Raw genomic sequence first — 21,992 nt, 5'->3', positions numbered from 1 at the left:
AACCTCCGCTGACTTGGCCACCTTATACCCCCGAGGTGAACAATCGACGAAGGACCGGTTATTGAAATGATTAGTTTGTCAGCATATACCAGAGTTGCCGAGGCTGACATTTGGGAAACTGAATCGAAGCTCTTTCACGGCTTGTTCTGCAAGGAGTCCGTCCATGAAACGACTCAGTATCTTGGCGAATTGAGAGCGCCATCATCTCCAGCGGTAACTCTTGCCTCGACAGAACTCTTCACTTGATTGCCTATACCGATCAGAGCATAGACTGCTCGGGTTGGCTGTGGCTACTCGCTACACGAACCAGCACGAACGGAATGAGCATGAGTTCTATGATGATTTGTCAGCTTATTCGCCTATCCAGCTAGATACCTGCCACACCTCTTATGAACCCACCTAGTCAGTCTCGCAATGGTTAGCAACTCATGGTATAGAAAGTGAAAGTTCCTTCACTTTCGGAATGGCAAGTAGAAGGAGAATGTGCTCAATTTGCTCCTATTATCTTCAGATTGCATTTTGTTTCAATTTGGCAAGGCTGTCAATGTAATAAAGGGGAGGACTCGCTCGGTGCCCCGGTAAAACATCAGTGCTGACAAATCACCCCTTTAAAGTCTGGTCACGTGCTACCACGGGGGGTACGGGTCTGATTTATCTGCGACGAGAAATGCGACTCAGCAATTGATTGATCCTACGGAGTAGTAATCACTAGACTGAATTTGAACATTCTCGATCACGGCTGCGATCCAGGACCGTACTCCCTTTCTTCGACCGTCCTTGCCGTGTGCTGCTAATTTGAATGCGCAGTCATGGTCCGAGGAGGTAGTGGTAGACGTCGACACAGCGCAAAGCGCAGGAAGATTGACGCGACAGAGACGCTTGCAATCGACCTAGAAAGAGAAAGTGGAGCGCTGAACGATGATATGAAGGATCCCTTGCTAACTTCAGCAGTCAGATGCACGGAAACCACGCGTGGAGCAGCCAGCCAGACTGAGAAAATCCCCTACTCCATCGAGACCGCCGACCCATGCGGTGCCAATCGTCCGTCCTCCAGACGCGCCCTTCCATTCTGGCGCGATACAGCTCTGGGTTGTGCGCAATTCAGAAGGCAAAAAGCAGCTGGTTTCGGAGAGGGTGCCGGGATGTCGACATTGGAGGAGTAGGTGCCGCTCTAGACTCATCGCCAAGGTCAAGAATATACTGACACAGTCTTTGAGTCGGGGACCCTAACGTGTCTTTCTGTTTCGAATGCAAGAAAGAGGGTGACGTGGTGGGGTGTAAGACATGCAAGAGGTCGTATCATATGGCTTGTTTGGGTGAAAATGTACCAGCAGAAAATACGTCGACAAATGCATTCTACTGCCCAGCTTGCATCGAGCGCGGTTGGAATGTGCAGCCTCCTCCAGAAATTCTACCGCTGACGCCCGCCTCATCTCGTGAAACCAGCCCGGCCCCACAAAGTGCAAGAGACACAGCGGCCTCAGATTTTCGCCAGCAACCTGATCAAGTGGCAGCGGGAGAGCAAGAACGCCATGTGCACACTGGGCTGGACCAGTCTTTCAAGAATCCGCAGACTATCTGCGAAAGCTCTGCTCCCAGAGCCTCTGTCACAGTGCCTGATCAGATACAATCACAACAGCAGCCTTCACAAGATCACAATACGTCATTCGGAACACGACCTAGCCAGGTCGTTAAAGCCCAACAACAACAACAACAACAACAACAACAACAACAACAACAACAACAACAACAGGAAGCTTTATTGAACAGGCTAAGAGGAGACCGCTCCTCAGCGTCCTTCCGGTCCCCTATGCCCATTGACAGTACTGTGAATCAAACAACTGCTGCATCTAGATCGAACCGGGCAAAGTCCAGGTATCAAACCATGCCTGATGAGGTGGACCAAGCGCTCACAGTCATATATCGTGAACTGGAGTCCGTCACAGCTCTGAGGCAAGACATTGCTGAGCTTCAAGATCGAGTCAGGGCCGCCGAGCAAGCGCGTCAGATTTCAGAAGGCCGTCTGGCTCTTGAACGCTCAAGTCGAGAGGCCACTGCCAGCAAGGATGCCGAAATAGACTCTCTAAAGCAGCGCCTTGCTGCGCTAACACGGAGCCACGAATTGCTCGTGCAAGAGAACAATGCCCTGAAACAACGCATGCAAGACGAACAGACGTTCACTAAGGCGAGGCTGGAGGAGATGCAAGCCCTGAAGGCGAGTCTTCGCCGGTTGCTTGGTGATTGAAAGCGTGCAGCCCCAATGTCGAGCAGCGACTTTATCAATGATTCGCAGACCATGTCTCCACCATTGGGGACGTTGGAAAATCCACAAAGGATAGCCAATGATACTTTGGAAAGCCTGAGGAAGCTGGTCCGACCAGTATTCACTGCTTAATTGCTCGAGTGTGCTTCAGAAACACTCCATGACAAATGAGGGAGCCGGAATTCCAGCTGGAGTGTTGTTGAACAACCAAGCGAGGGCCGGCCAGTACGTCTATTAGCGTTGGCTGTGCTTGAGTCCTGGGATAACACTGACAACGTGGTAAAGTCCTTGCCATAAAATCTGTAGACCGTCGACCGTACACGGGAAGACCTTGAACCTCAGCAATAACACATTTAGAAGGGGTTGCAAGATTCCCTGCAGAATTCAATGTCCTCTCCCACAACGATAAGTTAGGTATCCTTTATAATTACACCCCATCAACTCTACAACTCGCATTCATTTCCATCTGTTCCACTAACATAGTCAGCTCAGATCATTACCGCATGATCTTAATAAGTTCGAAGGCTCAGGTTTCATGCTTGGACTCGGGGCGAATGCTCCATGAAGAACATTCAGGGAGCACCAAGGTGCAAAGCGCAGTTCAGGGCACAAGGGCACATTGTTAACAGGAGGCTTGATTGGTAATCACGGATGGTCCCCTTTAACCGAGCCTTCCAGGGTTTGGCGGTTCCAACACTGACCAAACCGATGCTACTTTCTCTTTGGGTTTTTTATCTCTGGAACCCTCGATGATAGGCATCCATTCACCGCTTTCGTGTCAAAGGTAGCCGGAAAAGCATGCCCAACCTCTTTATTTTTCAGGAAATATAGTTAGTCTACTGTACTTCGACCTTCAGGTAGACAGGGAACAACGCTTCAACCTCTCATTCTCTGATATTTCGGCCTCCATGCCGGTGTTACGATCTCCAATCAAGGAAGAGCTAGGCACTCCATCTCGACTTGTGCCCCAAAGGGGAGTCCAACGACTTGCACGCACGTCCTGGTCTGAGAGCTCACGGGTCAGCAATCAACTTTGAAACCTCGTTCACCACGGTATTTAACGCCCAAGATCTCCGAGAAAGAGGAGGGTAGGTTTAGAAGAAACTCAACTGGCTGTGGATCCTCAAATGCGCCCGTATACGCCTCGTTTATGGTTTCGAAGTCGCGCATGTCGGTCACGAAGACGTTGACCTTGACCACCTTTCCAAGTCCCGATCCAGACGCCTCTAGAACAGCTTTCATGTTCTTTAAAATCTGACTCTTCAGCGTTGGGGAAAAGCCGCATCAGTCACAAGTAGCTCTCCTTGGGTGGAAAGGGGGAAAAGGAAGAACGATCATTGACACACCGTCTGCTCCTTGACGTCTCCAGAGACGAGATCACCGGTGCGTGGATCTATGCCAACGGTCCCGGACACATAGATCGTATCTGTCGTCTTGATCGCCTGGGAAAACACGGGCAGCGGCTTCGGGGCAGCGTCGGTGAAGACAACATTGTTGCGGCGCACATTGACACTCTCTGTCGTCGACATGGCTGAGAGAGAGACTGACGAGGCTGCAGGTTGGCACAAAGTTCGTGTTCTTAAATCGAATGTATCTCGTCGAGTAGTCAGAAAGACTCTCTCCACTTTCTTTGAATCTGTAGTTGTGTCTCACGAGACTAGCAAGCGATGGGCTGAGGACCACATCCGCCGGGTGCGGGCCGCTGTTCTGCGTATTCGATGGGCTGGCGAGGCTGCGTATTCGTCAACAACCGGCCCGCTGCGTATAGACGAAAGCGTTTCCCGGACCACGATTTGTCATTGGCGTTTTCCGGACGCTCTCTCCTTTGGATGGGGTCTCCTTTCGTGATAATGTTTTACTTCGCGGACAACGCTCCGATTGCTATTGCCCTTTGTCTTCTCCAGATAGAATAGAAATCTACAAAGACTTTCGGCCTCACAGTCTCACCAGCAGTAGAAAAAGATGCCTATCAAGAGCGAGACACCTTCTCAATCCGATATGAAGGATAGCCTTGACGGGCTCGTTGTGCAGATGACGGCCTTAACAGCCTGCAATGACAACAACAAGAGCGGGGAGCTTGCTAGAACCACATTTGGCAGTCCGATGAAGGACAAGCACTTCCTCTTTGCAAGGGATTATACGAATCTCAATCAAGGTATCGTCCCTCTACGTCTGGCCCTTGGAAACTCTGTTGCCCCGACATCCCAATCCTAACAATCAACTCCTTCGTAGGCTCCTTTGGCGGTTATCCTCGCCCCGTCCAGACCGCCCTGCGTCACTATCAAGAAGCTGCAGAGGCGGAACCCGACATGTTCATCCGCTACACCTACCCTCAACTCCTGCGAAAAAGTCGAGCTTTGCTCGCGGACATGCTGCATTGTCCCGTGGATGAGCTGGTTCTGTGTTCCAATGCCACAACCGCCACGAACACGGTACTCCACAACCTCCGTTGGGAAGAAGGCGACAAGATCGTCTATACTTCTGGTGTCTATGGGGCACTGGAGAAGCTCATAGATTATGTCGTGGAGACAACCCCGGCTGAGAGCGTGAGGGTTGAGTTGGATTTGCCTCAGAGCGACGACAAAATCGTGCAGCTCTTTCGCAAAACATTGATAGAAGAAAAGCTCAAGTGTGAGCAAGCTGGGAAAGGACGAGTTCGGTTGGGCGTCTTCGACACAATAGTCAGCATGCCTGGCCTGCGGGTGCCATTTGAGAGACTAGTGCAGTTGTGCCGACAAGAAGGCGTGCTGAGCCTGGTAGACGCTGCACATGGAGTGGGCCACATTGCTCTGAACCTCACTGAGCTGGACCCGGATTTTTTGGTTACCAACTGCCATAAATGGATGTTTGTTCCCAGGTCAGTTGCGGCCTTTTTCGTGCCAAAAAGGAATCAGCACTTGATTCGAACGACCCTTCCGACATCTCATGGGTTCCAACCACAGAGGAGCAACGAAATACATGATCCGATGCCTACCTCCGAAGAGACAAACCCGATGGTGAAACAGTTCGAGTATTTTGGGACCATTGACGGAGCCCCGTACTGTTGCATCGAGGAAGCAGTTCGTTTTCGCAACGAGGTCTGTGGCGGAGAAGCAGCCATTCGAACATATTGCACGTCCCTCGCGAAGAAGGCCGAAGAGGTGCTTGTGGAAGCTCTGGGGACGGAGACGTTCGACATTCCAGAAACACATCGTGTTTTCTTTGCGCATGTTCGACTGCCGATCTCCGTTGGGAATGGAGCTGGATACGATGTGCTCCCAAGCGACGTCCCGGTCGTCACCCAATTCATGAACAAGGAGTTTGCGGAAACATATAGAACCTTCTTTTTTGTGTTGTTCTATCGAGGAGCATGGTGGGTTCGCATGAGCGCCACAGTATACGTTGATATGGAGGATTGCAAATATGCGGCCTTCGTCTTGAAAGACTTGAGCGAAAGGATATGTAGGAAGGAGTACTTGTCGACTAACGCAGCAAGGGAAGAGAGATGACTTTTTGCAGTAGCCTTTGATGCTTCGGATCAGAGTTGAGAAGATGATTCCAGAAGACCGGTATGTCGACTGCAAGAGCAACTTTTCCCAGTGATACTAGCAAGGAGTAGTCAGAAGCCGGAAGCTGGTGCCAACATATCGCCGGTGGCAAAAGCATCTCACAAAGCCATTGGACCAGCTTCCTTCCTTCGACAACATTTCTCAGAGAATTTTGATATAGGAGGGATTAGACTCACTGGCCAAAAAGCTTTTGGCTCGGCTCTGTCCAAGCTGACCGCGCTAATATCGCCCAAGCGTCAATTCCGTTTCCCAGAATAGCCCAACAGACACTATTTCCCTGGATCATATCTTTGTCGTCTCCAGCCCAACACCAGCCACCCTGCGCGCATCTAAACGGCGTCTGCGATTGTAGACATATGGGGCCATGATTTCCCAGTCCGACGGTCGTGGTGTCCCACCTCTTTCTCTAAGCCGGCAGAGCGGCTCGCAAATCTCTGGCCCATCCCAGAGCTCCTTCGCTGAAGATCTCCCCGCTTGCACCCAAGGCATGGCCGCAATCAAGAAGGAGAGTCCGTACGATCGCTTTGCTTGGATCCCGTTCCTGCACATGATAGATGTGGCTGGTGCACTTTTCACAATAGTAACATGATACGTTCTTGCCACTCGCACCTTGGTATTCATATACCCTCAGACGTTCACGGCCCTGTGATATGACCAAGTCCTCGCTGGAGATGATGTAGTTGCATGTGTAGGGAGCTCCAGATATCTTTTTGCAAGTGTCGCAATGGCAAATCACATGCGTGGGTGGCTTCCCGCTAGGTGATCTCATGTAGAAGTCGATCAACCCGCACTGACATGCACCTCGATATGACCGGTAGTTATCACTTTTCGACTCAGGTCCATGTCCAGGACCAAGTAATGATCCGTTCACGAAGTCTTGGATTGGACGACATGTCAATATAGAGCCCTCAATCCGTAACAGAATATCATCCAGACGTACCTACAACCACAGAGTCCTCAATCAAAGGGGCAGCATCCACACTAAAAGCGCGATGAACGGGATCCTCTAGTAGATAAAAGTCTCTGTCCTCGACATTGGCAAACTCCAGGACGATACAATGCGTCATTCCCTTTGCGAAGTTTTCCCAACTGTGATTCTTCCCCATGGACATCGATAAAATATATGGTTTTCCGGTGGCAGCAGGCTTGACACATGTTGATTTCAATTTGGTCAAGTCTGCGAAGTGGTGCTCCAGTTCTGTCCAAGGCACCGAAGAGTGATAACGGAACAGGACAATTTGTGTAACTCGGTGTTGGTCGGATACTGCCATGATGTAGCAAAATATTGGGAAACGTGATAATGTTGGACCTTCATGTTCGCCGCGTTGATGCATGTTTATACGTCCTGACATGTCTAAACGATGGTGCATGACGATTTGGAGTATGATTCGCCACTAATTTCCCTTTTGAGACATGAACTTTCTGCGAGACGCTTTTTGGCGGCGGAAGAGCATTCGGAATAACCTACTCCTATAAGCAGATCCAGAAAACAATGGTGGTACTCATACTCCGAGGTTAGCATTCTCTGGATGCAGCTCTTTGGCCCACATGCGGCACGCGGTAGATTTCAACAAACCCCAGGAAACTCTCCGGAGCGGGACGACCTTGTTAAGAGGGCATTTTTACCTTCAAGTTGCATACTACTTCTAAAGTCTCCGAATGAATTACCAGGAATTAATCGTGTAAGCAGTTTGAGGTTCAAAGTTGTGAAGAACCAAACGAGCTCGCTCTGCCAAGGCCACTGGCGCCTGACTCGCAGACCTGCGGATAGATGACTCGTGTGCCCATGACGTGCTTCATGCGGTCCTTCAGCTCGTAGATCCTCATTTTGACTCAAGGCAGAATAGCCTACAACCTGTGAGTGTCCGAGCATCGCACAGGCTGCCGCAAAGGCCCCAGACAATGGCGGACGCAGATGAGGATGTCATCCCGCCAGCCTCTGCCTCTGGTCCCGACGACCTCGAAGACGAGACCCAAGATTTCCGCTTCCTCAGCCAGTTGACATCCGCGTCAAAGACTGGTCAAGCCATAATCCCCAAGCGTGGTACAAAGGACTTCGAGCCAAACCCCACGCGATCGCAGGCCTCAGCCCTTGATGCTTCGCGCCTGGCAATGCACACCGCCCTTAGCGCGGTACGTGTACAGACAGCCAAAAACCACGTCGTGGGACAGTATCTCCCTGACGAAGACGATTGGAGATGGGATGGCGATGAGTCGGCAGGCAGAAACGGCCGGTGCGTTGTGGTGTACAAGTTCAAGAGCCCGCATTTGAAGGTGATGGGACAAGCGGACAGGAATAACTGGGTTTGGCTGTTGCCTGAAGAGGCGCTGTTTCTGTTGGAAAGGGGGAGCCTTGATATCAGATGGCCGGATGTCAACAACGAGGATAATGGTGTGCTGACTGGAAAGGAGGGGAAACCCTGCAACGTCGCCACCGCAGAGGAAGATGCTGCTGCTCAAGAACCACTGACCGTCGCGCCAGAAAATGAGACGGATACTACAACGACTCCGAGTGTGGAGCCTTCCGTAGGCGAGCTCCCGATGAGTCTCCAGGGTGCCTACGCCAGCTTCATCGGCAAAGATGGCTTGACATTAGAGCGATATACGGTTTACGCAGGGCTCAAGAGAGCGGGATATATTGTTCAGCGGGCCCCGACCTGGAATGATACACATCCTTCCCAAGCGAATGGACACGGCTGCCAAAGTGTATTGTCGCGCATTTCACCATCTCCACCGTCGGCCTCCGCTTCTGGCAGATCTCAATATCGAGGGACAGTCGCGACCCTCGTCAACAGGTTGGTATCCTGGCTCTTACAACCTAGTCAAGATAGGTCTTGTCCTTCACTCGGGCCCCTCGTCGCTCCAGGCCTGTACAGGAACTATGCAGATATATTCCGCGCGCTGGCATTAATTCCTTATCACGAGCCTTCTAGCACCAATACAACTCACAACTCACATCCTCTGTCCTCGCCACGACAACAGGTCCCCGAAGCCCCTTTCCGCATCCACTTCCACGTCTGGAAGCCCAACGTCTCTGCAACCTACAAGAAGACCTCACCACCGCCAGAAGACTACCGAATCTGCGTGGTCGACGCTCGTTCGACGCCCTTGATGCCATCCTTGTCAGAGATAGGCCCTCTTCTGGATGTTCAGCCTGAAGATTCTCTCTCCAGAGCGCAGGCAGGCAGATTAGAGACGAGGCTCAAATATGGACGAAGGAATGTGCTATTGGCGGTGGTGGACATGGGTGTCGTGAGCTATCTGAGACTGAGTGACGCATGTTTCGGAGCTGAAAAGCTGTACGAAGAAAGAACCAGGGCAGGGACAAAGGGACGATCCAGGAGACCACACGGTCAGGGCCAGAGCCGGAGACAAGGACAAGGCCGGAAGTAAGACGAATTCAGATGACTACGCAACGGGCGCCTCGCTAAGTGCTTGAGGCGTCTTTCTCGAGGATTTGGTTTCTCCAGATGGAGTTGCTCCGTGGCAATGGGAGTTTAAAGAAGAGGGAGGGTCGGACCTGGACGAGAGGAACAAATAGCGTCTTTCTTCTACCTTTGCCGCTGCAATGAATGGATGCGCTACGCAACTTGCATGGACGGACGGGGGGACGGTTTTTCTGCGAAACGGGCATCTCAGGAACAGGACTGGACGCATAGATACTTAGACATGATACCCCACTACCAAATAATATATATAGACGGCGTTTCTATAACAACGAGACGAGACGAGACGGGAGGACTCGACAAATGCAGTGCATGAACGGACCAAGGTCCCATGTCTCGCCTTCGAAATCGATGATCGATCAACGACATACCATAAATTTCACACCCAAAATCCAACACAAAGGCTCAATGATTATAGAACAGAGATCGGTGAAACCTTTCAGGGCAAGGAAAGGAATAGACTGAGAAAATCTGTCTCCCCGAGAGAGAACGTCCGCGTTTATTCACCACGGCGAATAGGGCGAGCGGACTGCCTGATGATCTAGGGAATTTCGTCATCTTCCATCTTCTATAGACGTCGGCCTGTGGGAGAGTAGGCAGGTTCTAGTGTCGCGACGTATATGCTTGAGATGGGTGTGGGATGTGAAGCATGATGAGAGGAATTTTAGAGGGAAGGGGACTAAGGGCAGCTGTTTCTTGGTCTGGGAAAGCGAGAGGCGATGAAAGTATTGAGCTGCTAGGAGGAATTTGGGAAACGAGAGTGGAACAAGAAGCCAACTGGATATCAGTAGTGGTGTAAGGGGTGTCTGGGAAAAGTTGGGAGGAATCGTGCTGAAGATTTTGCGACTGTCGCGGGTCAGCTGTTCCTTTTTTCCTTCTTTCTTTTCTGTTTTCTTTAGTCTCATACGGCTCAGGCTCAGACAGACCTTGAGCTCTTCCGAGTCCCCTCATTTGCGGGTTGCTCGGCGACGGCGGGAAGCGATACTCAACACGCCTTTAGTTTGCACTTGGAAGCGCACTTCATCTTCCAGTTCTGGGTCATCGCATGAGTCGTCGCATAGGAGCCGAGCTCCCCTGCTGCTTCTCCTCACATCGTCGTAAAAGGGTCGTCCACGACACGAGGACCTAGATGAGACTGAGTACTAGACTAGATCCTTAGTGCTGGTACTGGATTCATGCAACTCCCAGTGCTGTACTAGCCGACCGAAGCTCCTACGTTTGGCAGCATCCCCCAACAGCATCGTCATCAGGGCTCAAGAACCAGAATATCGAAGCCCCGTCTCCACCGATGGTGTGGGAGATTTCGCTGTAGGAAGAGAGTTCTGGGGTTCGTAAGTCGTGCCATGACCTCGCCTTTAGGGCTATCTATCGATGTTATATCCTATGCTTGATGGGTGTCGCCTAGGCTCTCTGGATTCGTGCAAAACGCCATCTCGATTTCTGTCAATTCCGTACCGAAACATCGTGACTCATTGTGAGATCATTAAGTCAGCAGCAAGAAGTCGGCCGCCATGAGTAGCTCCAGGCATAGCTCCGAGGGAATGTCCATATCTGGCACGCCCTCACTGTTCCGATATTTCTCATTGTAGTAAAAGTACTCGACGACTTTCTCGAGGACGTTGCCGCTGATGTTCTCGAGGTGGCAGACCCCCGTCTGGGCTTCGGCGAAGTTACCTACACAAGGACCTTTGCGTTAGCTCCATCGGTTTCAGAAATTGAACGGAGAGGGACACATGCAACGTACTCTGCAGGTCAAGCATGCGCCTGAGTGTGGGAGACACGCAGGCAGCGGAGCGGCGGACGTGGAATTCAAAGCCATCAGACGAGACCAGCGTCACAAAGGGCGAAGGGACGCCGTTGGCAGCCATAAGTGACAGAGGATTTTGAGAAAGAATGACAGCAGATGTTATTTGAGAAGTGCGTTACCGAGTACAGGGTCAAAGGTTTAGCAGAAGGAAAAGAATACACACAACGCGAAATGGGTGCGTGGTGAATTAAATCAAGGCGGTCAAGGACGGCAGAATTGGGTAGAGCACTAAAGCGGCGAGTCTTCGAACAGCAGAACAGGTATTGAATCTTCACCCAAACCACTCGAGACCACTCAAGGGAATGGATTCTGACCGCGTCCATATCTGTCTTCATGTCTTCGTTCGTTTCTTCTCTTCTCGTTGATATATCTTCTGTTGAATTATCCCCCTGGAGGAGATCACGCCCACCCATGATCTGTTCCAATGGCAAGCCAGCTCCTCCAATACTGAGCTCCATGTCCAACGAGCTTGTCTTGAGACCACTCATGCCCATTTGTTCTTTCCATCCGATGCGAGCACTAAATGCCCTTTTGAGTCTAAAGTACAGGAGTAAGTGCTGGCAAAATCTCACCTGCGGTGAAGAGAATGTGTAAGATGTGAGGGCGAGATACCTGTCGTTCCACTGTCAGTCACAAAGGACCGTCGACATGACCCGTCTAGTCCTTCGGATCTGTAGAACACATCGCCAACGACGCTCATGTGATCATTCCCTTTTCTGGATCAACCTAGTCGTCATCCGCGATCACAAGCGCCCCGTCATCCTCGTCGATTACAATTGCTTCCGTACCCCGATTATTCGTGAATCCCGCTGATGACAAGCCTTGCAATTTCTTTGCCGGCGTAGCTCCCTCGTCTCCCTCGTCGTCGAGGGGTCGCTTCCGCTTGCCTGCTGGAAGTGTAGTCGCGCTTGAAACACCGTTCGCAATAATCAAGCCATCGGCATCATCATTGTCGGCCTGATCACCGTCAGGGACGGGTTGTTTCTTCGGTTTCCGCGAAATCTCCAATGCCTCGCCTTCGTTCTCGACCAGGAAAACGGCTTTGGTTTCGTCTTCTGGTTTCTTCGCTTCGATAGCTATTTGGAGGTCGACTCGGGGATCCTCGTTCTCGTCCTTGACCAGAATAAAACTCGCGTCCCCAATATTCAAATCGGACAGCTTTTTCTCCAGATTGTCTTCAAGGTCTGGGTCATATATCAGGCCGGCCTCACTCATGACAGTTACTTCCTCTCCATAGCCTAGTCTGGTTCGTAGAACGTCTTGGACCAAATCTCCGAGCGTGGCTTTTTCAATATCGACATGCACCCTTGCCATGGCAACGCTGCAAACAGGACACTCCGGGTTGGGTGAATCCAACTGGTCGGTTCGCAGTGAACCAATCCCCAGCCAGAGCCACCTAGTCCGGGCATAGTCGCCTTTCAATACCTTGAACGCTTGCAATACGCAAAGACCGGCGACCATGGCATTTGTGGTGGCAATTGCGGGGATGATATTGCCTGCCATCTGCTTGATGTCGAATTTTGACTTAGGTTCGATGCCGAAGATGATCGCTCGCAGATTACCCGCTGCGGCAACAAAGTCCATCGTATCATCGTCATCTTTGTCGAACGAGATTGAGGGTTGCGGTTCCCCAGACCTCGATGCAGCCGCTTGTTCCTGTGATAGTCGTGTCACCAGACGGTCGAGGCTATCTTTGAACACAACAAAATTCTCGACCGCAGACCATACTCGTTGGCCGTTCTGGGCGATTGCCTCGTCAACCACGCTGGCTTCTTGCTCAAGCGCGTCGTAAGAGAGTGGTTCGGGCGCTTGCTTGTCTCTCCACATATCCTCCATCTTCGCCAGTCTCTCGACATCCTCTTTGAAGACCTTGTCGAACACCTGTTTCCCGAAGGCGCCTGAACCCATCAACGCTCTGATTTTCTTCAGGGCCTGTGCCTCCTCCTTTAGTTTTTTGATCTCTTCAGCATTATCTGCATCTTCCGATGAGTCCAATGCAGCTGCCTCATCTTCACTCACACCGAATAACTCCGGCAGGAGATAACTTTTAGCCCATACGATGCAGTGGATCGGTTGACTGGGCGTAGAACGGATCGTACAGACAGGATACGAAATGGGAGTGGTCTTGGGAGTGCAATCGTAGCAAGCAGTCTTGCCCTTCTTGATAACCTGCACTTGACCTCTGAAGCCCGTAGTGCCTGATTCAACCAAGGGCACATCGACAGCCAAGCACATTTTGTTGACATGCCGTCTGGCGTCCATGTTGTCGAGCGCATTGAAGACCATGTTGAAGCCCGAAAACCACTCCAGGTTGAATTTTTTGTCTTTTATATTGGCATGGTGCGCGAATAGTGTGACATTTGGGTTGAACTTCTGAGCGATGTCCTTCGCGACCAATGCTTTGGGTTTCTTGATATGTTCATGTCGGAAGAGAAACTGACGGTTCAAATTGCTAAGATCGATCGTGTCAAGGTCTATGATATGTATCTCACCAAAACCGGTGAGGACGAGGTTCTTGAGCAGCTCGCAACCAATGCCGCCTGCGCCGACAAGGAGGACGCGGGACTGTTTGGTCGCAAGGTCAAATTCAGGTTCCTTCGGCGAATGTTGGAGAGTAACTCACCTCTTTCACGAGTCGCTGTGTTGCGCCCAGAGACTGGCGGGTATACTTGTCGCGAGGCATCGGGCTGGCTTGGAAAGAGGACGAAGTTGAGAAGTGGTAGAGCGAAAGGGATGCGCCTAGGGATCAAACGAGATCTAATGGAGGCCGACCATGTGAGAAAGCTTTGACACAAGAATGAAGACACGGCTGAAAGTGAAAAGGAAAATCGAAGTAAGGTGGGACTGAACGCTCATTGACGCCGGCAAGGAGGAGGCAATCAGATACCAGACCAAATTGTTGTTGGGGACAAGATACGGATGTGAGAGATGGGTGTATGTTTTTGCTCCAGGACGGCCAGGATTTGAAGCCGCTGCGCTGCAGGCCGCAGACGCAGCAACGATGACTTCTGGGTTTGCGAAGGGAATGTGATAGCTGAACCCTGTAGCAGTGGCTTTCCAGAGTTTCCCCAATCAGGGGCGACTTGGAGGCTCTTTGGGGGGTCCCGATTGGGGACGCTTGGTGCCCCTCGGGCTAGTGGTTTAGGCCTGGGCTTGGGCTGGTGGGCTTGCGTTAGTGGGAGAATAGGGGCTAGTGGGCTTAGGGTCACAAGTGGTCCGCCCAACTGCACAATCTCGTCATGCAGCCTGCAGCAACAGTCGCGTGGGATTAGACCTCCGTTTGCCTCCATTTGGCCAGATGAGAAACACGACACATTGAACCAAATTTTTTTTCTATTCCGGCAAACAACTGATCGACAAGAGCCAGGGCACAAATGAGCTTCTTTACCAAGTGGTCGATGACTAGCATATCGAAAGCAATGATCAACATCAATGGCATGCTGCAATAATAACAAGGCTTCTCTGGTGCTGTCGGTCAATTGTGGCTCGAGGAATTATCTACCATCAGTCTCGGGTCTGGTCAAGCAGTGCCCATCAATCCTGGTATCCAGGCGTCTACCTTGAGCTATCCAATCTTCACTGAACCGCCCAATGAAGATGTCTGACGACGAAGCCGACCCCGAACTCCTGGCCCTCCTCCGGCAGTCTTTGGGTCTGGGTGGACATGAACACGCCACCGCACCACCGTCGACGGGCGTCTTAGAGTCGGCGGAATACATCTACGACAACGCCATCGACGTCGCCATCTCCAGCACCGGCACCAAGAAAGCAGCAGAACACATCTACCGTCTCATGCAATCGAAAGGTTACTCCACAGGGACATGGTCAACACATGAGCTGCACCCCAAACTGTCCGAAACCGGCGAAGAGGAGACAGTGAATTTCATATTTACCATGAACCTACTGAATTTCTCCTTTTGGTCCGAGCTGCCTGAAAGTGAGAGGTTCGCAGTTGAGTACAGGGGCCGGAGATGGACGGGATACTGGTCTCTCATCGCGGCACTGCAAAGAGCCTTGAATGAAGGGTATACGATCACCAATCCGCACTTCTGGCAGGACCGTGATGCTTGTCCGGATAGTGTCTTTGAACACATCTTCCGGTCCGCCACGCATGAGCCGATACCTTTGCTTAAAGAACGGATCGCCATCCTCCGCGAAGCCGGTTCCATTCTTTACGAGCACTTTGGCTGCAAACCAGCGAACATCATCCGTCGCGCGAACGGATCCGCGCCAGTCTTGGTGAACATACTGGTCGAATACTTCCCCAACTTCCGGGACGTTGCCTGTTTCCAGGAGAGGGAAGTGCGTCTGTACAAACGCGCGCAGATCCTGGTGGCAGATCTCTGGGCGTGTTTCCAGGGTACGTCCTACGGCGCCTTCTCCGACATTGACTCGTTGACCATGTTCGCCGACTACCGCATCCCGCAAATGCTGCAAGGACTGCAGTGCGTGATGTACTCGCCCCGGCTGGAATCAAGGATCTCCCGTCAGGAGATGCTGAAGGCGGGAGCGGAGATGGAAATCGAAATCCGAGGGTGCAGCATCTGGTGCGTGGAATTGATTAAGAAGGAGATTCTGAGAAAGCATCCCGAGGCCAAAGGAAAGGTCAATGCCATCTTGATAGATTTCTTCTTGTACGATACGTGTAAGGAAATGGAGAAGGGCGGTGAGATAGAGGAGTTATTGCCACATCATCGCACGAGGTCGATCTTCTACTAGATATCTTGGGCCTTTTAGATAGAGCATTTGGATAGACTCTGGCTCTCTGGCTCTAGGGGTGGAACTTTGATAGCATAGGAGTTTCTTGGATAGATGCTGCTCCGACTGGCTGTCCTGCTTTGCTACCAATTCGGGGGTCTGTCAAATTAACATAGCATTGCGCCTGCTCTTGCCCTTCTCCCTTTGGGCCACACACAGATTTTGGATGTTGGATTTTGCTCTTGTCCAAGAACCAGGGCCATACTCCCCAAACGCGTAGTTACTATCATTTTTCTCTCTGTGGGCGCTGAATATTCCGAACGGAGGCGGGTCCCATTCAAAAGTTATTACACTCTCCAACCTCAGCCTCAACCGGCGTACCAGGCCCTTTCGACCTCGACATGGTAAAAGGTGCCAATACTTTCTTCGCCTCCCAGATCCGCCATGCCAAATTCTCGACTTTCCCATCCGCTTTGACGACTTCTGCCGCAAATTCAATCCCGAACATCTGATGAATGACATATACCACGCGCTTGGCATATTTTCCATCACGATCGACGAGGCTTCCAAACGGTTCTTGGGCCGTATGTGGCGCAATCTCAGGGTCGCGGTCAAAGCAGTTCTGCACGATCGGCAAGAGAGCGCTTTCAATCGTATGGCGAATCACTGCATCATTCTGAAGAGACATGGGTGTCGACAAAGAGATGCTGGCGTCGAAGGACTCCAGATCATCGTCGCTGAAGCGTGGGATACGCACTTCGAAAGGCAGAGAGATAGCCATGACATTGTGCTTGCCGTTGTGATGGTATCGGAATTCAAAGACACCTTGGGTCCACCATAATTTGTCGCCAGAGAAGACCATTTCCCCAGTGAAGCATTCCTTGATTTCGCCCGTTTCGGTAGTCGTCGTGCTCCTAACGTCGCTAGATAGGATACCGACCTCGGAATTTAGGAGTTCGTACTCATCGCGGTTCGTGGCGATCCATCTTCCGGACGAGGACAGTCTTGTAACTTCACGCGAGTTGTTATCTGACACCATGTACAGACCGACCCAGTCCTTCTTCCCATGATTGAGCGGTGCGGTCCATCTGACTTTGATGGGCGCACCATATTCGAAAAGGAGTGCTTTGAAATCGTTTGTGCGTTCTGCCGGAAGCCTGGCTTGTTCGGACTCTCTATCGCTCGAGCGTTGAGAGTAGACGAGAGAGGATGCCGGCGTTCCGTCGATCTCCAGTTTGTAGTCTTTCGGATCCAGCCCAGCAAGTTCCGGCTCCAACCGTGTCATGGTCAAACGATGTGGGTTCTTAGGCAAAAGGCTTTTGGTATCCTCCACAATGCTGGTCACGCCCGCCGCAAGTTTAGGTTTCGCCGCGTCAAAGAATTCTTCCAGGACATCAAAGGCGTCGCCTAGCATTTTGTCCATTCCGTCTTGCCATTGTCGCAAAGGTGGTGGAAGTGATCTGCGTAGACTCCTGACTAGTCCGGCATCTTGTCGAAGGCTCCTCCCGTACAGTTTTTGCATATGCGGCCTCTCCACGAATTGAATAAATGCCAAACTCAATGTATGGCTGAGCAAGGCGAGGCAGAACATGGCTTTGCTGCTGGTGATCAGAGCTATGCCCCAGACTCCTGCTGTTCCAAGGACTCGCTCTGGATTGTTGAGGAAGCGATAGATGCCACCGTACGTCAACTTAGAGGATTGATCGAAGAAGAAGTCTCCAAAAAACCAACCAAACTCTCCAAGCTGGTCGTAGATACTGAATGAAACCCAAATTTGCAGAGCAATCAGTCCTAGTCCGATGACATGTTTGGGCAGTGCCATTCCGCCGTCCCAGTTCAAAGGTATACGGTACATCTTCCAGGCAGCAGCGGCAAAACTCGCATAACAGACAGTCATGCTGAGGTGATAGATGCCTTTCCATTGTCTCCAAGCTTCGCCCGTACTCTCACCGTACTTCAGAAAGTGGCGGGTCCATTTCTTCTTTGACGATTGTCTGTTTAGGAAATAACCAATACCCACGGAGTACCAAATCCGCCAAATGGTGGCGTTTGTGACGAAAATTATCTGATAGAATCTTGTATTGGGTGTGAGGACAGTCAAAGCAAACAAATAGAACTGCAAAAGAAATACTGCAGTGTCTGTGGTTCGATAGAGATCGATGTTGTGTATGCCCAGTAGGTTGTGCGTTTGGGATGGTTGCGCATGCGCCGGACTGGGCCACACTTCTGCCGTAGAGCTGTGATCTGCCAGAGATTTTTCCATTTGCGCTGCCGCCGGTAGCTCGTTGATGGCTCTTCTGGGAGGCGGAGAGTTGTAAGTGCGGTCGATATGAGGGCTTTCGACCATGACAAGGAAAGCAAATTGAGCAGCATGAGCAATGATTGAGATAAAGAGGACCTTATAGCTAGCAGCCATCAAGGAGATTCCGTAAAAGCCAGCGTAACCGATGCTGTACATTGCTGAGAGTTGCTGTTAGCTGGACACCAAGCAAGGATGAAAATGTAATGGGCGTGTCAGAACTCACGGTGGGGAGCCATCTCAAAAACTCCGTCGAAGGTCAACTCTTGATCGATAAGGAAGAAAAAGTCACCCCAGTACCAGGCGAAGTCTTTGACCACACGATGTGCGTCCAATTTCACCCAGATGTTAAAGAGGAACAGGGACATGCCTACAATCCATCGAAGCGTTGTGAGGAGGATTGGCTCGGCGGCAGGGATATGGGCGCAGGCTACTGCGAAAAGCATGTAGGTGGTGAAGTCGCACATTAGAATCAAGTCGACGAGGCGACGAAAGATCAACCACGTGTTGTACTCCAGGGGAGCAGTATCGAAATCGTAATCCGTGGGGATCTTCGTTTCCAATTCTCTCTTGACGAACGCGCGGAGTTTGGGATGAGGATTTTCGCCGTTGGACGCCACCGGGAACAGCTTCGATTTTCGGGCCCACCTTACCAGCAGCTTGTGATGAGATTGCATGTGAAGGAGGTAGCCAATGCCAATATTGTACCCGGCTCTCCAGCACAAGAAAAGGGTGGCAAGAACTGGTTTTCTCAAGGCTGAAGGTAGGTACCATGCCAAAAGGGCGTGAAGCGACAGAATCAGGAGCACGCAGATGTCTGACAAGTTCTTGGGTTCCTTGGGAGACAGGAGCTGGGAAACCATGTCATGGGTATGTGGAACAGTGAAGACTAGAACGACGTATGAGAGATCGGATCGTTAAGCAACGTAGCGCAATTGCAATATACGTACCAGTCCCATCGAGAGTGCGGCCAAAGGTCTTGCGATCTTTTTCATCTTTGGCTTCCTTTTCTTCAAGGGCGTTCAACTCAAGCACCGCTTTTCTAGCATCTTCTTGAGTATTTGCTCTGATGGGAGCGTTTCTCTTCCGCAGGTTCTCCGTTGCGGAGTCCACCGATGATGGTTTGGCCATGAATTCCGTCATGAGTGTGGGTGTTCACCGCTGATGGTGAAAATATTTCTTACACTGCAATTGAGAGCGACACAGAGTGGAAGGGAGAGATGGCTAAGGCTGTTTGTGGATTGGGTCTTCATTCGAATCCATGTTACTGTCCACATGGACGCGGGGTTGAAGCAGTCATTTGAGAGGCAGTGACAGTTAGACCATGTGTAGTGAAGGAAAGCAGAGGTTGGCCAAGCTGAGTTGTGTGAGTTGAGTGAGGTGTTCTCCCGCTCATTTGCGGTGTCCAATCGCGGTTGCCCGCAGCGTGCCCCCCATAAATGACGACACTTTTGCCTGGAGAGCCCAAGATCTCCCATGGATCTCCCTCACGCCGTCGACTGCGTTGTGACGGAAACATCATCCAGACGCAATAAGAAAGCACACAATGTCCATGTGCCGATATACAGGGATGCCAAAGGAGGCCGAAGGGGAGGGGGGGGAGAACAATTCGACAAGCATTCCCCTGGTCCGTGGGGGAAAGAGGGCAACAGGGGGTTGAAGACGAGGCTGAGGAGTGGCAAGGCTGCTGATCAGTGATCAGGCCATGCCCGTTGGCTTCACGGCCAATCGGCACTCCCCCAAGCCATTACCAATCCATCTGCTTGTGCATACTTTTTGCCAGAACCACGCCTGCTCGAAAACCTTATGCCTTGCCCCCTCTATCTAAACCTCCTGGTCCGATTTACTTCCTCCCTGCCGAGTTCTTTCGTTCCCTACGAATGGCGCCCTCTTTTGAAGAGCCGGTCACCGAGGCCCTAGAACACCCTCTCAAACGAAAGCCCGATCTTGTCGCCCCAGAGCCAGGTGAGCGACTGTCCTTGTTGTGTATATCTGATGTGCGTCTTGCTGACTTGGAGGCTTAGAACACTGCCCTGGTCCCGAATCCGAACAAGCAGGCAAAGGCGACGCATGCAACGGCTGTCCCAATCAAGCAATCTGCGCCTCCGCACCCAAAGGCCCCGACCCAGATATCCCTCTCATTACCGAACGACTCGCTGGAGTAAAACACAAGATATTGGTGCTGTCAGGGAAAGGCGGAGTGGGAAAGTCTACGTTCTCATCCCTCCTATCGCAGGCGTTTGCCGCCAACCCTGACTCGACAGTGGGCATTATGGACACGGATATCTGCGGCCCCTCGATACCGAAAATGATGGGCGTCGAGAATGAAACCATACACGTTAGCAATGCCGGATGGAGTCCGGTCTGGGTGACAGATAACCTGGGAGTTATGAGCATTCAATTTATGTTGCCCAACAGAGACGATGCAGTTATATGGAGAGGTCCAAAGAAGAATGGTATAATAAAACAATTTTTGAAAGATGTCGAATGGGGCGAGTTGGACTACTTGATTGTCGACACGCCACCGGGCACATCAGACGAACATCTGTCGGTTAACTCATTTCTCAAGGAGTCCGGGGTGGACGGTGCGGTGGTGGTGACCACTCCACAAGAAGTGTCCCTCCTTGACGTGCGAAAAGAGATTGATTTCTGTCGAAAGGCAGGGATTCGTGTCCTCGGGCTGGTTGAAAACATGTCTGGCTTCGTCTGTCCCAAATGCACCCACGTGTCTCAGATCTTCCGAGCAACGACAGGAGGAGGTCAAAAGTTATGTCAGGATATGGGCATACCGTTCCTAGGGTCAGTACCCCTCGACCCTCGGATAGGCATGGCATGCGACTTTGGCGAAAGCTTTATGGACAGTTTTCCCGACAGTCCGGCTTGCAAAGCCTTACGACAAGTGGTGAGATCGGTGGGCCAAATGATTGGTGAGGACCCCGACCAAGTTCTTCCCGACGGACCGATATAGGAGCGCAGCCGTCCACCATCCACTATTCTTCATAATGCGAGCTCGTTGCTCGGTCTGCAGCGGAACGCATGCGGGGGATTGTGGTTCGCTTGCGCAGTCCAAAACCTCACCTCTCATGGTAGAGGATCGATCTCCCATCTGTCGCGCATGAAAACCCTGAGGCAGGAGAAAGCATAGCGTCAATGTCTGGCGGCAGATGAAGCTAATGGGGGAATGGGGCCCGTAGGATGATGCCGCGTGTTTCTGTGCACTGTCACCGTCACTCTATCACTGGACGCGTGCGCGTGCAAGGCCCAGTGCCGATGCGAGCTTCTGGGAGCCTGGACACCAACTGGGAACCATACTCGTGTACGAGGCAGGCGTTCCTACACAGTACCGGGTACAGAGAGTGCAGATGGGCACCGATGGGACACTAGCACGAGGCGCTGCCAAGCCACCCTGGCCCGTAAGGGGTTAGTCCCACAGTCGTGCAGCGCAGCGGAAAAGGGAAGATCAAGAAGATGAAACTCCAACTTCTACGCCTTCTGTTTCAGCTACACCCTTTGACCCTCTTGACCCCTTTTTCCTCCCTCCAGACCCATCATTTCTCATGCGCTCAACTGACACCCACTGATCCCATTCCTTGGTGCCCGCTCTCAAGCCCTTAAGCCCTTCAGCCTCGACAAGCAAGCCAAGCGGCCTCCACAACCAGTGGCCTTAACGTCACACTGCCACCTCCATGCACTCCTGTCCGCCCCGATGGTTGGCTCCTTCGACGTTCCTTCAGATCTGGCCAGTCACAGATCCATGCCGTCAGTGGAGAGCTCCCTCTTTGACACCCAGATCCCCTCTTTGGCTCCAGGCCTCAATTGACCTGTTGACCACAATCCTGAGACATGCAGATGGCGTGGCCCAAGACTGTCTAGCACAATTCGAGACAAGGCCGCGCATGTACGCAGCACCACTTCTATTACCTACATAGGT

The 21,992-nt window shown here is 51.7% G+C and overlaps 10 protein-coding genes across 10 annotated transcripts; 5 read left to right on the top strand and 5 right to left on the bottom strand.

Moving 5' to 3' along the window:
* Nucleotides 1-1,303: 1,303 nt before the first annotated feature.
* Nucleotides 1,304-2,245, top strand: Z519_01673 (uncharacterized protein; the record flags this gene model as incomplete). The annotated part of the gene is made up of 1 exon (XM_016759430.1): nt 1,304-2,245. The coding sequence occupies one exon, from the start codon at nt 1,304-1,306 to the stop codon at nt 2,243-2,245; it is 942 nt and encodes a 313-aa protein (XP_016624758.1).
* A 1,038-nt stretch (nt 2,246-3,283) lies between these two features.
* Nucleotides 3,284-3,792, bottom strand: Z519_01672 (uncharacterized protein; the record flags this gene model as incomplete). Its single annotated transcript, XM_016759429.1, has 2 exons — nt 3,284-3,517; nt 3,610-3,792. The coding sequence occupies 2 exons, from the start codon at nt 3,790-3,792 to the stop codon at nt 3,284-3,286; spliced, it is 417 nt and encodes a 138-aa protein (XP_016624757.1).
* Nucleotides 3,793-4,225: 433 nt separating this feature from the next.
* Nucleotides 4,226-5,751, top strand: Z519_01671 (uncharacterized protein; the record flags this gene model as incomplete). Its single annotated transcript, XM_016759428.1, has 2 exons — nt 4,226-4,418; nt 4,496-5,751. 2 exons carry the CDS (start codon nt 4,226-4,228, stop codon nt 5,749-5,751), a joined length of 1,449 nt encoding a protein of 482 aa, XP_016624756.1.
* Nucleotides 5,752-6,217: 466 nt separating this feature from the next.
* On the bottom strand, nt 6,218-7,082 carry Z519_01670 (uncharacterized protein; the record flags this gene model as incomplete). Its single annotated transcript, XM_016759427.1, has 2 exons — nt 6,218-6,687; nt 6,752-7,082. The coding sequence occupies 2 exons, from the start codon at nt 7,080-7,082 to the stop codon at nt 6,218-6,220; spliced, it is 801 nt and encodes a 266-aa protein (XP_016624755.1).
* A 631-nt stretch (nt 7,083-7,713) lies between these two features.
* Nucleotides 7,714-9,204, top strand: Z519_01669 (uncharacterized protein; the record flags this gene model as incomplete). The annotated part of the gene is made up of 1 exon (XM_016759426.1): nt 7,714-9,204. One exon carries the CDS (start codon nt 7,714-7,716, stop codon nt 9,202-9,204), a length of 1,491 nt encoding a protein of 496 aa, XP_016624754.1.
* Nucleotides 9,205-10,740: 1,536 nt separating this feature from the next.
* On the bottom strand, nt 10,741-11,125 carry Z519_01668 (uncharacterized protein; the record flags this gene model as incomplete). The annotated part of the gene is made up of 2 exons (XM_016759425.1): nt 10,741-10,931; nt 11,002-11,125. The coding sequence occupies 2 exons, from the start codon at nt 11,123-11,125 to the stop codon at nt 10,741-10,743; spliced, it is 315 nt and encodes a 104-aa protein (XP_016624753.1).
* A 665-nt stretch (nt 11,126-11,790) lies between these two features.
* Nucleotides 11,791-13,747, bottom strand: Z519_01667 (uncharacterized protein; the record flags this gene model as incomplete). The annotated part of the gene is made up of 2 exons (XM_016759424.1): nt 11,791-13,629; nt 13,688-13,747. The coding sequence occupies 2 exons, from the start codon at nt 13,745-13,747 to the stop codon at nt 11,791-11,793; spliced, it is 1,899 nt and encodes a 632-aa protein (XP_016624752.1).
* Nucleotides 13,748-14,661: 914 nt separating this feature from the next.
* Z519_01666 (uncharacterized protein) lies at nt 14,662-15,783 on the top strand (the record flags this gene model as incomplete). Its single annotated transcript, XM_016759423.1, has 1 exon — nt 14,662-15,783. The coding sequence occupies one exon, from the start codon at nt 14,662-14,664 to the stop codon at nt 15,781-15,783; it is 1,122 nt and encodes a 373-aa protein (XP_016624751.1).
* A 316-nt stretch (nt 15,784-16,099) lies between these two features.
* On the bottom strand, nt 16,100-19,204 carry Z519_01665 (uncharacterized protein; the record flags this gene model as incomplete). Its single annotated transcript, XM_016759422.1, has 3 exons — nt 16,100-18,222; nt 18,288-18,950; nt 19,012-19,204. The coding sequence occupies 3 exons, from the start codon at nt 19,202-19,204 to the stop codon at nt 16,100-16,102; spliced, it is 2,979 nt and encodes a 992-aa protein (XP_016624750.1).
* Nucleotides 19,205-19,941: 737 nt separating this feature from the next.
* Z519_01664 (cytosolic Fe-S cluster assembly factor nbp35) lies at nt 19,942-21,029 on the top strand (the record flags this gene model as incomplete). The annotated part of the gene is made up of 2 exons (XM_016759421.1): nt 19,942-20,026; nt 20,086-21,029. 2 exons carry the CDS (start codon nt 19,942-19,944, stop codon nt 21,027-21,029), a joined length of 1,029 nt encoding a protein of 342 aa, XP_016624749.1.
* Nucleotides 21,030-21,992: the final 963 nt, after the last annotated feature.

Source organism: Cladophialophora bantiana (assembly GCF_000835475.1).
Source record: "Cladophialophora bantiana CBS 173.52 unplaced genomic scaffold supercont1.2, whole genome shotgun sequence".
Classification (NCBI taxonomy): Eukaryota; Fungi; Ascomycota; class Eurotiomycetes; order Chaetothyriales; family Herpotrichiellaceae; genus Cladophialophora; species Cladophialophora bantiana.
The sequence above is the reverse complement of the archived record's forward strand: the minus strand, read 5'-3'. Positions and strand labels throughout refer to the sequence as shown.